The sequence below is a fragment of the Odocoileus virginianus genome, chromosome 6 (assembly GCF_023699985.2).
Source record: "Odocoileus virginianus isolate 20LAN1187 ecotype Illinois chromosome 6, Ovbor_1.2, whole genome shotgun sequence".
NCBI classification, from domain to species: domain Eukaryota; kingdom Metazoa; phylum Chordata; class Mammalia; order Artiodactyla; family Cervidae; genus Odocoileus; species Odocoileus virginianus.
This window is the reverse complement of record NC_069679.1, coordinates 32,123,701-32,137,391: the sequence shown is the minus strand read 5'-3', so window position 1 is coordinate 32,137,391 and position 13,691 is coordinate 32,123,701. Positions and strand designations below refer to the sequence as shown.

Below are 13,691 nucleotides of genomic sequence, written 5' to 3'. Positions count from 1 at the left end.
ATACACCACCAAGAATAAACCCTAACATAAACTGTGGACTTCAGGTTTGTCTTAGCTCAGGCAACTATAACAAAATACCACAGACTGGATGGCTTTAAACAACATTTATTTCTCACAGTTCTAGAAGCTAGGAAGTCTGAGATCAAGGTACAGACAGACAGACTTGGTACTTACTGAGGGCCCTCTTCCTGCCTGGCAGTGGGCTGCCTTCTCATAGGGAAGGGACATAGAAGGAGAGCTCTGGTCTCTTCCACTAATCCATCCCCGGTCCCCACCCTCATGACCTCATCTTAACCTAATTACCTCCCAAATACCCCACCTCCAAAAATCATCACACCGGGGATTGGGGTTTCAGTCTATGAATTTTGTGGGGATATAAACATTCAGTCCATTACGTGGGTGATTTAGAAAATGTTCTCGCTGTACCCATGTGCTGGACCAAATGGTGACTCCATCAGGCTGGGAATTCCAACAGAATCACAATACTAATACAGCGGGGAAATGGGCACCAAAAAATGGGGATTCTTCAAACTGCTTATTTTCCTTTGAAGTGTTCTGAAATCAAAATTTTACTTTTTCAAACAATATGTACTACCATGAAAATTATTCTACTTTAGTGAGTTTATATTATTTCTCTCTCACACATACATACATATAAATAATATATTTGTGAAAACATCACTTTGTTTCTGGGTTGGCAGCATGAAGTTCTAAAGAATATTTTTAAGCTTCTATCAAGAGGCTAATAATTTTTAAAGGTGTTTTTGCAAAGATACTACTTGGAAAAGATACTACTAATTTTGATATGCCATTTACTGTATAATTCTAAAAATGATAATACCTCAAAAGAATCCTTCCTGACAACTGGAAGAATATTCTGATACACATAATAAAGATGGCCAGAAATTCTTTTTTCTTGAGAATCAGACTGGAAACCTATTTTGTGAACAACCTGGAAAAAGAAAAAAGTCAACCCTCTAGACCCATCTTTCAAACAGAGAACCCATAAGGGAGGGTTTAAAGTTATGAGGCTGAAGAAAAAAAAAAAAAGTTATGAGGCTGATGTTGCCTTGGGCTCCTATACACAGCACAGGTCAACAACAAAAGAGTTGACAGTAAACCATAAAGAGGTAAGAAATGAGGAATGAATACTGCTTGACTAGGGATTTTCAAAACTGGTTTTGCCAGCTCCCAGAATCTTTACATCTCTTAGTAGCAGGGAAACCCTGCTTTAAGGCAAGTTTTAGAAACTGAAGATCAGATTAGAATTCCCTGCCACTCCTACAATGGGGCTAGTTCAGAACATAACTTTTTTAAGTAGTACAGCATAATCAGTCAAGTAAGAAGGGCACCAGATTTGTGTGCCAAAGATAATACATAGATTTTCATTCTCTTAAAGCCTTAGTCAAGTGTGTGTGTTTTGAGGGGCTAATCTAACTTTTAATGTTTAGGTAAACTGTTTATAAACAGAAGTACTTTTCTAAGAGGCTAGAGAAGGTACTGAAATAATTCAGAAGCCATTTAAAAAGAGGTCATCCCACTCTGTGTCATCTATCACTATCTAATATATTTAGATAGTTTTTCCTTATAGACTGCTGATACTAAAGTTCACAGTAATAAAATAATTACTTCTAAGACCTGTATTACCTGTGAGACTCACTTTCTAAATCTGTTATTCAGCCTAAAAATAGTAAGCAGAAATGAAAACTTATGCTGAAGTATCATTTGCACAATTCTAATGACTGGTTCACACTAACAAAACTAGGAAAATAGTAATTCTATATAGTTTGTATAATAAATAAAATGCAAACACAAAATATTTCAATACATAAATAGAAGTTTTACACATCCAAAATACAGTACATATATATATAAAATATATCTCTAAAATTTAAGAAGATCTACAAACTACTGTAATTTTCATTATAAATTACATGTATACTTCAATATAGAAATACATTTACTCTAACATTTTAAATTGCAGAGCCAACTTGCATGGTAGTATGGTAGAGAGAAATTTTATATACCGAGTTTTCAGCAATTCCTTGTTATTAGTAATTTAATGGATGGATATGACTGTGATATATGAAGAACTTCTTAATTATGGAAAAAGTACTATTTAAGGACTACAAAGATAAATAATTCATGTTCCATTTCTTTATAGGGAGTTAATACTGAAAACAAATGGTAAGATAACATATTTTGAATAACCTGGGTCTTGAGCACCAACTCTGTAGAATGGTGTGGACCAAAATGAGTTTCTAGAAAGATAAATTACTAGGTTATCATCCCATTTCATAATTCACTGAAGGTTACTCTTTAGAAGTACGCCCCCAAGACAAAATGTATTTTAAGGTGTCTCAAAAGTTAATAACTATGCTGCCTCTCAGTATTTCAAACCCTGTATGATAAATCTCCACTGTAACCCTTTCAAACATTGTCTTTATATATACAGAGAAAATGGGACAATCTAACAACTTAGAGGTAACAGAAAGACAATGAAGACATTCATTTCCCTACTCAAATAAAGATGACCAAGAATACTTTACTAGATAAATGCTAAAAGGAGTTCAATATTTAATCCCATACCACTGCCTGCCTATTTTCTCGTTTTGGCCAGCTACATTAGTTATGTAAGGAGAAGTTCTTTAAATAACTGAATTATTTAATGGGAAACTTTAGGTGACTTTAAAATGACTTGAGAAAAATCTGTTCTTTCTGAAAGCTGACATGAAGTGTTTTTATATATCTATTTGTCTTTATATTGGAGAATCCCTAAATCCTTGGGTGTAATTTCTTAATTCTTCTCAAATTTGTATAATCTTTCCTGTAAAGAGGACACAGTGAGTTAAACTCTCTGACAATTGTACTTACTTTCAGAAAGTAGATTTTTTTCCTGCAACTTACAATTAAATTAATTTACAAATATAAATATAAATTAATCTGCCATTAACATCTTCTTTCCATATATCTCATGCTATACAATCACTTTAACATAGAATTTCTGTTTCAGATTTTATCTTCTAAATAAAGCCTCCAATTTGGGGGGTAAATATACAGTCTGATTAAAATGTTTAAACATATTAAACATATAGCATATATAACAACTTAATTGCTACTGATCCACTGATATTTATTTTCTGTTTCTTCTTTTTGGGCTCTTTGTTCTTCCCGGTGATTAGCTGCAGTCCAAAATGTTATTTTTTTGAGTACTTGTTGGAGAAGTTTAGGAGGTAATAAAGATATCTGACTTTCTAAAATTATAGCATTTTTACCAATGCAGTCAAGGCATGACCTGTAAGCCAAACATAACAGAATTATTACTTTTTGAACCTGAATTTATAAAATATTGATAGGCAAGTATTATAAAAATAAAATTATAAAAATCTCACAGGATTATGTACTCCCTTTATATCGTTTGGAACGTGACAGGATATATGTTCTTTCCAGAGCACCACATTAATTGTGTATTTTTATAGCATAGTGCCGTGTCTGACAAAAATCCAGTTCAACTTACCATGTATACTGTTCTTTAAGTAAAAAAGATTCAGACTTAATTTTGAAGCAAGTTAATCTGAAGCAGACTCCTTTTTACGTATTCGTCCAGCCCAATAATTTACTCTTCTCTGATAACTGTCTTCTTCTCCATCACCCTGAGATGCAACACTTTGCATCAATTTCATTCCCTGTGACCCAACCCTCCCTGCAGCCTGCACCCACCTCCAGAAATGGACTGAGTCCTAACTCAGCCAAGCTGAGTCCTAACCTCAAAGGCAGGCAACGTCCAGTGTCCTATACTGGTTCATCTTCCCCATCCCTGACTTATCTCCCCTTCCAAATCTTTCCTTGGTGCCTTTTGGAACACCAGTTTTGTCCACAAACACTCCTGCTCCCTCTGACTTTCTGTCCTTGTTTAAAGTGAAATCTAAGAAAACTGCTTTCTGCGCAGCCTTCTTGAGAAAAGGGAACAAATTTCCCCTCATCTCCATTTTTACAGTCAGGAGCGGATACTAGTGTGCATTCTCCGTGCTCCTCCCTCCCGCTTCCAGGCTGCAATCATTTCACCCTCCGGTGCTGCCATCTGTTAACCTCCCGCTCATTTCCCCCCATTGCTGAGGACTTTGGCCCTGGGCTCATCACAGTCTTGTCCCTAGACTGATTTTAACATCTGTGTGGAAATCCCTCTTTACTCATGACTTCACTCTGGACAGTTCACCTCTGAAATCATAAACTTCTGTCCTCCTCCTGGACCACAACCTTATATTCTTTTAACTCTTATACCCCTTTCCTCCTTTGACTCTTTCCAGATCTCCAAATAATGACACCAGTCCGGTTGTAACTTTCTTCCCTAACCAGCCTGTCCATATTCATTTCACAGTTTCCTGTCCATATGCACTTCACTCTTCATTCTCTTGCCAACAATCTCTTTCTTTCTCCACTGTCCCTCTGTTTGTACCATCGTGGCTAAACTCAGCCAACCATCTCCTTTCTGCACGTAAAACCTGGCTGCTTCACGCTGCTGGAGAAAACCACGTTTCTGTGGATGTGCCATACAGATTCTGTTCCATCTCAGCTGAGCCCTCCCAAGTGCTCAGCAGGACAATGTTGTATTAATGCATCCCTCATCAGCATCTGCTAAGTCTCCTCAGCAGCTGTGGCACATCTTCACCATTCTTAAATTCACAGCCTCACCTCTCCTCTTCCTCCTCAGACAACCTCGCTGTCAGCCAAAACCACCTCAGTGCCCTGCCCAACCAACAAAGTCACCTAATCTTATAACTATATTTCCTTCTTTCCCCATTATTTTAAAAGTACTCTTCCTCCAGTCAAGGGATAGTTCTATTACCTGTTTGCTAAAATCAACCTCCTCAAGAGCCTGCTCCATTCACTTTCCCTTCGTTTATTGTGTTTCCAATAACTGCCTCGATGAAGGCTTCTGTAAGCATAGAAACAAATACTCTCACTGCTCTGGTCGTGCTCGCCCGCAGAAGTCATCCTGGCCTCCCCCTCTACGGTACCAACGACGTCTTAGTACTGCCAAACTCCAGGGCACTTGCCGACCCAGATGTTCCGTGACCTCCTTACGGGAAGCAGACGCTCCATCTGCAGTGACTTCCCCCCTCGGTTTTTGTGCTCCCTTTATCTCCTGCTTCATTTTTAACTCTGGTCGCTCTCTTGCGCGTCCTGTCCTATGCCTCAAATGTTATGAGTTCTTAATGCTCAGTTGTTGGCCCCCCCGCTTACTCTCAAAACTCTTCCTGGGCAGAGCTGACCCACAAAGTCACACCACTAACTAAATAACAACTTTGGGGTTAAAAGAGAAATTCTGTATACTAAATGAGACGTGCATGTATGCGTCTAGCGTTAGACACACTCTGATTTCAGAAAGTTAAAATATGGAAAAGTCAGGCCTAGAATCAAGGAAGTACACTATGTTTAACACTACCACATGAACTAAATTCAATTTCAGAAACAAAAATGTGACTATACTGTATATTTTAATTTTTAGAAATTATACTGGCATATGATGCATCATTACAAATTTGATTATGCTCTTGCTGCTGCTGCTAAGTCGCTTCAGTCGTGTCCGACTCTGTGCAACCCCATAGACGGCAGCCCACCAGGCTCTGCTGTCCCTGGGATTCTCCAGGCAAGAACACTGGAGTGGGTTGCCATTTCCTTCTCCAGTGCATGAAAGGAAAAGTGAAAGTGAAGTCGTTCAGTTGTGTCTGACTCTTCACGACCCCATGGACTGCAGCCCACCAGGCTCCTCCGTCCATGGGATTTTCCAGGCAAGAGTACTGGAGTGGGGTGCCATTGCCTTCTCCGGATTATACTCTTAGGCAGCTGTAAACTTAAATTCAAGTGATAAACTACTTGAAAAATATTGTAACACTTCCCAAAAAGGAAGAAGAAAGAAATTATCATATATTAATAACATACATAGTTTAAAGTAATGAATTTTCTTACCTGAGTAATGAATAAGGCTGTGTTTGAAAGATCAATAAATCATTACAATGACCCTAATCAACATAAAAAAGGAGTGGTCAAGACTTTTAATAAAAATAACAATAACATTAATAACTGAATATTTTTATTTTATAAATGTAGAAGAAATTATGTAAAGCAGCAAATAAATCTCTAGTCACACACACACAAATATATACACACTTGCTAGCTATACAAACTTTGGGTGTATGGTTACCATTTATTCAGTGACCCAACTTTTAACTAAGCACAGCTTATATAACTGCAAATGTTTTTTTTCTTAGAACAGTGGTTTCAAAATGAGAATGGCAGTGGTCTTCAAGTTTTTGTCTTTTAAGCAGAACTTTTTCTTCCAAATGACTCATTTTAAAATCTCTATTCTGTCTCCCTTTTCCAGGTGATAGATTCCCTGGGAATTCCTAATTTGAAAATCACAGATTTGGATGATTTTTTGGATAATGACTCTCTCATCAAAAAGTTAACGGGAAGGAGTCAACATTTTTTCTTATCCTTTCAAGTAGGTCTTTAGAACTTCACAATTTATGATCATGATTTTAATTGGAATTCATATGTTAATGATAAAGTTTATATCCTAAATAGAGATTTCTAGTGCCAAGAAAACAAAGACAAACCACAAAATTTGCTTTTTATTTTTAAAATTTTTTTAATTTGCTTTTTAAATAAAGGTAAAGTTGTGGTTTTAATCTTTTCTTAAAGCACCGAGTTCTTAGCCATAGAAAGTTCTAAAACTTTCACTATACCTAATATTTGATTTGGAGGCCCCAGAACCTTACAGTAAACCAAATTCTCAGGAGAAAAGCCACCTTATTTCAGCTTGCCACTCTGTAGGAGCAAGTCTGGAAAAAACAATGCCTGAAGGAGAGGTGAGAGGGCGCTGGGGTTCTTGGGGGCGGGCTCTGGCTCAAGAGTAGCCCATCCCCATCAGCTCCCAGTGTCAGCCATTCCCCAGCGCCTGATGCAAACCAGAGCAAGCAATCCTGAGCTCCTGGTCCATCATGTACAGACTGTGCCCATCTCTCTGAATTTCCCAGGGTGCTAGGAGGGAAAGAAAAATACTTTCCAAAGTGAAAAGTGAAAGTCATGTCCGACTCTTTCCGACCCCATGGACTACACAGTCCATGGAATTCTCCAGGCCAGAATACTTGGTGGGTAGCCTCTCCCTTCTCCAGGGGATCTTCCCAACCCAGGGATTGAACCCAAGTCTCTCACATTGCAGGCAGATTCTTTACCAGCTGAGCCACACAAGCTACAAAATCTACTTATTTATCCCTTTGACTTTAGTTTTATCAGATTTTAAAATTAGAATGCTTTAACTAAACTCAATTGTAAAACAGGGGTGGATAAAGCAGTAGCAAAGGGAACATAAAATAGAAATAAAATATACTTTAAACATTTCAAAGTAGTTTCCTCATGAAGGGAAAAGCTAGCATTGATAATGTTCCAGTTATTAAGTTAGGTAGCAAATTTCAAGAGTACTTATACTTAGTAGTTTACATATATATTATATATATTCTTTTCATGTTTACAAATATTTTAATTTGATAAAATTATAAATACCCAGACTATGGGAAGGGTCAAAGAGAAAAGGAAGAGTCATCTTTTAAAAGCTCTTCTTAATAACTTGACTAATGTTAAGTTAATAGACCTATTTTGATTTATCAACTCCAAATATCCTGAAATGCTTCACAAAAGTCACTCATTCTGGAGATTAATCATACAACGGTGTAACATTTTGTGCCCTTCCATATTTTTCAATGTAGGAATATCAATAATCTTTTTGAACAGCCATTTAGCTTCAATGAAACAATTACTCAGAGAAAATATTTAGATATGAAACTTTCTTACTGTATCCAAGGAAAGTAAATCATCTTTGCTCCCACCAAATACCATTATTTCATTTTCTTTTCCCAAACAGGCTGTGTGCCATAACCTGTGATTGAAAATTATAAACAGTGAAGTACTATCAAGGAAGAAGCTGTACATCACTTATAAATCAATTTTAAACTGAACACTCTAAAACTGAATCTATTTCAAAAGAGGCATGATTGAACGTAAGCCTGTGCCATATCCTCAAAGAGGTTAGATTTTAAATTCCTCTAGAATCATTAGAGACTTGGGTTCTAGGGTTTATTAAATCACATTATTCAATGAAAGAGATGACTCCCAATAACTCTTTCATATTATATCCTTCAACTTTTTTCTAACCTCTTTATCTCATAGATAGTATCACAAAATAAAACAATTTGAAAAAGAACTGACCAGCCTATTCCATAAACAGTTTTCTTATTGCTCTCTGCCATGGTGCTATTCTCCTCATTCTCTTTACATTGTCACATTAATCACTTTGGGTACAGAATACCATAACACGTTCCTCATTTTTCTGTCTCTAATCTCTTCCAGCTACATAGAACTGATAAATAATATATTTCAAATATTTGTTGTTTTTAAACATGGATATTTCCTGATCAGGAAGTATCTGTGCCATTGTTCTTAGCCTCAAATTTATGATCAACAGCTATTTCTTTTTCTGATAAATTGTAATTCCTTTCTTTTCTCAAATGAACCCTCCCTCCACCTTCAGCCAAGTCCATTCATTTGTGTCCCCTAAGAGAAAAGCTTACATCTCTTTCTAGGCTTTGGTTCGCCCTGTTTCTTAGGCTTAGAATGAGAAGTCATTCTCTCAGGGCCTAAAAACAGGCTCAAAATCCCCAGGACGGATTCCAAACACCACCCAAATTGGCTCGGTTACCTCTCTGCTCAGCACATTTCAACATTTATGTGCTTATTTTACAATATCTTAACTTACATTTGAAGACAAACTGATCTATCTACTACTTCAATTGTTTGATGTAATTTGTTTTCTAATTCCCAACAAAAACTCTATAAAGTCTTTAAGGTCAAAAATGGCCCCAGTGGTGTGCTGGATTTGGGTAAAGCCAGCTGTGCCTGTTAACTCCAGGCACATCATGTTCAATGATATGTTGGCCACAGTGGAAATCAGCAAATTCTACAAAGTAGGACTTTTTTCGGTTTTGTTTTTCTTGGACAGCAGTTGATAACTATTTACCAGCACACCACTAGAATTTCGGTAATCTAATTTTATGTTCTCCTTAAAAATGCTTAATAAGGTTTTCTGCATCCAGTAGGTGCTCAAAAACTTCTGACTAACAACACACAAACACAAAATATTAGCATAATTTACTCAATACACAAATTATTTCAGAAAGAGCTAGAGCATCTGATGTTGTTTTGGAAATGGTCTGATAGCTCATATTCATGTACAATTTCACATTATTTACCAAAAGTAATGTTACATTTTTATAAAATTCAATGTTTCTGGGGGTCTAACTCTCAGAAAATAGTACACATAATTTCTCACTTTTAGAAAATAAATGAAGTTTTACAGTCATTGCTTTGTTTCTGAGAGTACTTGATTGCTTTCCTTAATAGGCCAAATTTCTGAAGCAACAGATGCCTCCCAAATTACGTACTACCGTGTCTTTTATTACCACATAACTATTTTTAGTACATTAATTCTTTTTATTTAATTTCCACAAGTGCAAACAGTGGGATTGTGCACAATTTGTTAAAATAGTTTTCTCAAACAATCATGACACATTCAAGGACTAATGCACTTGGGACCCAGAACAGAACTGAGTCATTAGAAATTTTGTTTGGGAAATATTCTTCCCAATTAATTCTCCAACTTGTATGTTAGAATATAAGTTGTATACAGCATTGAAACATGTATATTATCTAGAGTGAAACAGATCACCAGCCCAGGTTGGGTGCATGAGACAAGTGCTCGGGCCTGGTGCACTGGGAAGACCCAGAGGGATCGGGTGGAGAGGGAGGTGGGAGGGGGGACCGGGATGGGGAACACATGTAAATCCATGGCTAATTCATTTCAATGTATGACAAAAACTACTGTAATGATGTAAAGTAATTAGCCTCCAACTAATAAAAATAAATGGAAAAAAAAAAAGAATATAAATTGTATAGATCTTCAGCAACATGCAGATTATGTTGTAGGATTAGGGACAGGGTTTGGAGGAGGGACTGAGCAAAGGAGACAGAGTATAATGAATGCCCTCACAGGAAGGAACAGCTTAATTTTGACAAGAGAAAGCCATGTGTAACCTTGGCAATACTCACGGGATTCAACAGTGTCTAAGGCTCTACATATCAACACTTTATTGGACATCTTTCACAGAAACAAAAAAGGGACCTTGCTGATAGCCATCTATATAGCTGATCTGATCTGACTATATAGGTGGCTATTCACCCAAGCATAGTTTATCTAAAGTAAGACCTAGTGAAGAGAGTGCTACACTGTAGGACAGGGTCAATTTTGCCCCCAAGGGGACATCTGACAGTATCTGGAGATATTTGATTGTTATAATACCAGGTGTGTGTGGCAAGCGGGGAGTGGGCGCAACACCACTGGCATCTATTACGTAAAGGCCAGAGATGCTTCTAAATATCCTAAAATGCACAGGACACCCCTAACAACAAACAATAATTTGGTCCAAAATGTCAGTAATACCAAAGTTGAGAAACCTTTCTGTAGAATTACAAGAGGAGGATTGGGCAGCTTACATTTCAAATTATAACTTGGAAAAGTTTGCACAAAATACATTTTGATGTTACATACACTCTTACTTTCATAAAAACAAGTAGTATTTATACACTTATATATGTTCTCCTTACAATAAACTGTATCCCACCTGTTCTCCTCACCTTGTAACCTGAAGATAGATCTGCCTTTGTCTTATCTGCCTGAGGGAAACTCTGGCCTGGACTTCATCATCAAGGAATACTGGAAAGCCTTTCCTGCCTTGATTTTGGTGACATCTAGCTTGCAACCTGATGTTTTTTCTATAGACTGATAGTTTATGTCCTCTCACAGCTGCTCTAAACTTATCACCTAAACATTCTAATAAAGCATATGATTTACATGACATATCAGTTGAGTTCCAAGAAATCTCTTTACATAGCTCAGTTCTAACTAGTATTTTATTGATAACAGTTGTATGGCTCATTAAGGATTGAAATATTAAACAGGAGCAATTAAAAATTAAACATTCTTACTACCACTTTGGTCTATAAGTAATGCATTCACACAGACAACTGGAAGAGAACTAAGAGCTCATCTAGTCCAACTCCCTCATTTCACAGATGAAGAAATTGATGCTCAGCTTCTTCAAAGTGACTTTCCCAAGCCAAAAAACTAAGTGTTAGCTGAGCAAGGACTAGAACACTGGGCTCCTGGATTTTCACATAAAACTCTTTAAATTAAACAATATATTTCAAAAGACCCAGAATTGCAAATACATTCCACTGAATTTTTATACATAAGAATATAATAATCACATATGAAGTTATGATAAGCTCTAAATGTATTGTGCATATTAATATAGATATACACAATGTATGTATTTTTTAGACCTTTTTCTCAAGTATGTTACTTGTTATTTCTTAAATTTCTGAAATACATAACATTAGGTTATGCATTGATATATCATTAATAATAATAATTAATAGTACCAATATCATTAATTAGCTTAATTGATTAATATATCATTAATTATGCATTAATATATCATTAATAAGCTTCACATTAATATAATCTTGGTAAAAAATTCTGAAATACATGACATGAAAATGAATAAAACTACTTGAATCTCCTATGAATATATCTTCATTACATTCAATCAAATTAGAAAAAATAAGAACTATAATATGAATGTGATTTTCTTTGCAGTCTAATAATGGTATATTTTTCTACAATCTTCTACTCTATAATAGACCACAAATAACTAATACATTTTCAAGGAATTTACATTAATGAGTATATCAGTTAATAAACAAAATAATAATCTGTCATCTACTTGATAAACATGAAAGCAACTTCCTCATTAAATTGCTATAAACCACTTCAAAACCCAAATAACTACTAATAAAGCCAACTCCATTTTCATCTACTTATTAAAAATATTAGCATCATATGATACTTTCAATTTCTTAGCCTTTTGATATTTATCAGGCAAGATTATGCAGTTAGCTAAAACAGTAATACTTTCAAATATACAAATATGGATAGAAACTGAATATATCCTTTCTACTATGTATTATTTGGGTAATATCAAGTTTATTTGAAAGATATCCTTCCAAATGGTTCCTGGTTTTAATGACAAACACTATAAATTTACTGCTATATCTTAATACTTTAAAATTCTTAACTATTTCAATATTTGCCAACTTCTGGACTTACCTGGGTTTTGTTTTAGGTAAATGTGTAAGCTGTTTCCAACAATTAGTTATGACATTATGAATCCAACCATCACCTGCAATATTATGACAGTCCAGAAATTAAGATCAGGTCTTTGGGATAAAATTTTAATTTTTTCCCCCAAATTTATCATGCTACATTTATATGACTATCTTTTGTGTGTGTGCCTATTTTACCATAAAAATTCTCAAACATGGACAAAAGTCAAGTGAACACGACAATGAACTTTCACATAACCCAGATTCAACAACTATTAAGGTTTTGCCACTTGTGCTCCATTTATGTCTTTTTGTTATTCTTGCTGCTGAATTATTCTAAAGCAAATCCTAGCTCTCTTATCACTTTCCCCATACATAGTTCAGTGAGCATCACTAAAAAAAAACAACTGGACATTTTGTAAATAGCCACAGAGCTATTATCATTTAACCACAATGCTACAGTCACAGCCAAGAAAACTACAAATGGTTTTCTGGGATCATCTGATACCCACATGACCATATCTTAAGCTGAATCTCTAAGGGAGGAAACTGACTAGACTAGGAGTTAGGACATTTAGTTCTCCATAGTTCAATGACAAAAACCAGCATATAGGGATCTGAAGCACTAGAGCTCATGAAGATATATTAAGTAAACCCTAATGTAATGGGTAAACGTTAATTTTTTTCTTCCAGTTTTATTATTGAGATATAATTGACACAATACTGTATCTATTTAAGATGTATAGATGTTAGTTTTTAAATTAGATTCCACATCTCTTTTAATTAAAAAAACCCACAAATTAGACAAGTATAAAAATCTATAAAAACTGTCTGTTCCTTCAACCAGCATCTGGAGTTTCTTGGGCAGCAGACTGCCAGGTACAGAGTTGATGCACAATAAAAATTTTTGTTGGAAAACAAGTAATTGTTTTTACAGCCTATATAAAATTATACAAATGGTCTTAATGGTATATAAAGTATCTTAAGGAAAATGTCTCTAGCTATAGAAAACTCTGAGTTAAATTACAAAACACTTAATATGTCAAACTAAGTGAATATTCTTGGTCATTTGTCTATCTTGATGCCACAATTTTTACTGCTGAAGAAAAACTGGGATACAAACTCACAGCCATTGGAATCAGCAGTGTCAGCAGTTAAAAAAACTCTAGCTAAGCACTTTCTTTATACTTCTGGAACAAAAAGAGAAGCAACTGGCATTCCTACCTTGTCTTTTCAGAGCCTTCTGGGAAAGGCTCTTCTAATCCCTCTTCTAGACTACAGTGTAAGCATCTGGGTCAAAATTAGGAGGACACAAAATCACAGAATACTATAGTTGAAAGGGGCTTTAATTCCCCTAGGTTCAACTATTTCCTTTCCCTACACCAAGGAAACAGGAGAGCTTAAAGAGAGGT

At 35.7% G+C, this 13,691-nt stretch overlaps 1 protein-coding gene across 4 annotated transcripts in view; it reads right to left on the bottom strand.

Annotated features, from left to right (window-relative positions):
* Positions 1-89: 89 nt before the first annotated feature.
* Positions 90-13,691, bottom strand: part of KLHDC1 (kelch domain containing 1) — a 38,351-nt gene continuing 24,749 nt past the window's right edge. For 3 of the 4 annotated variants that reach the window (XM_070469096.1, XM_070469095.1, XM_020910607.2), the window contains 4 exons: positions 12,284-12,356; positions 7,855-7,939; positions 5,971-6,023; positions 90-3,295 (listed from right to left, as the gene is read on the bottom strand). In XM_070469096.1, the coding sequence (XP_070325197.1) occupies positions 3,109-3,295; positions 5,971-6,023; positions 7,855-7,939; positions 12,284-12,356 (398 nt within the window). In that variant the 3' untranslated portion in view covers positions 90-3,108. Of the gene's footprint in view, positions 3,296-3,517; positions 3,654-4,846; positions 4,937-5,970; positions 6,024-7,854; positions 7,940-12,283; positions 12,357-13,691 lie in introns of all 4 variants that reach the window. The other variant, XR_011488233.1, reaches the window with a different exon arrangement.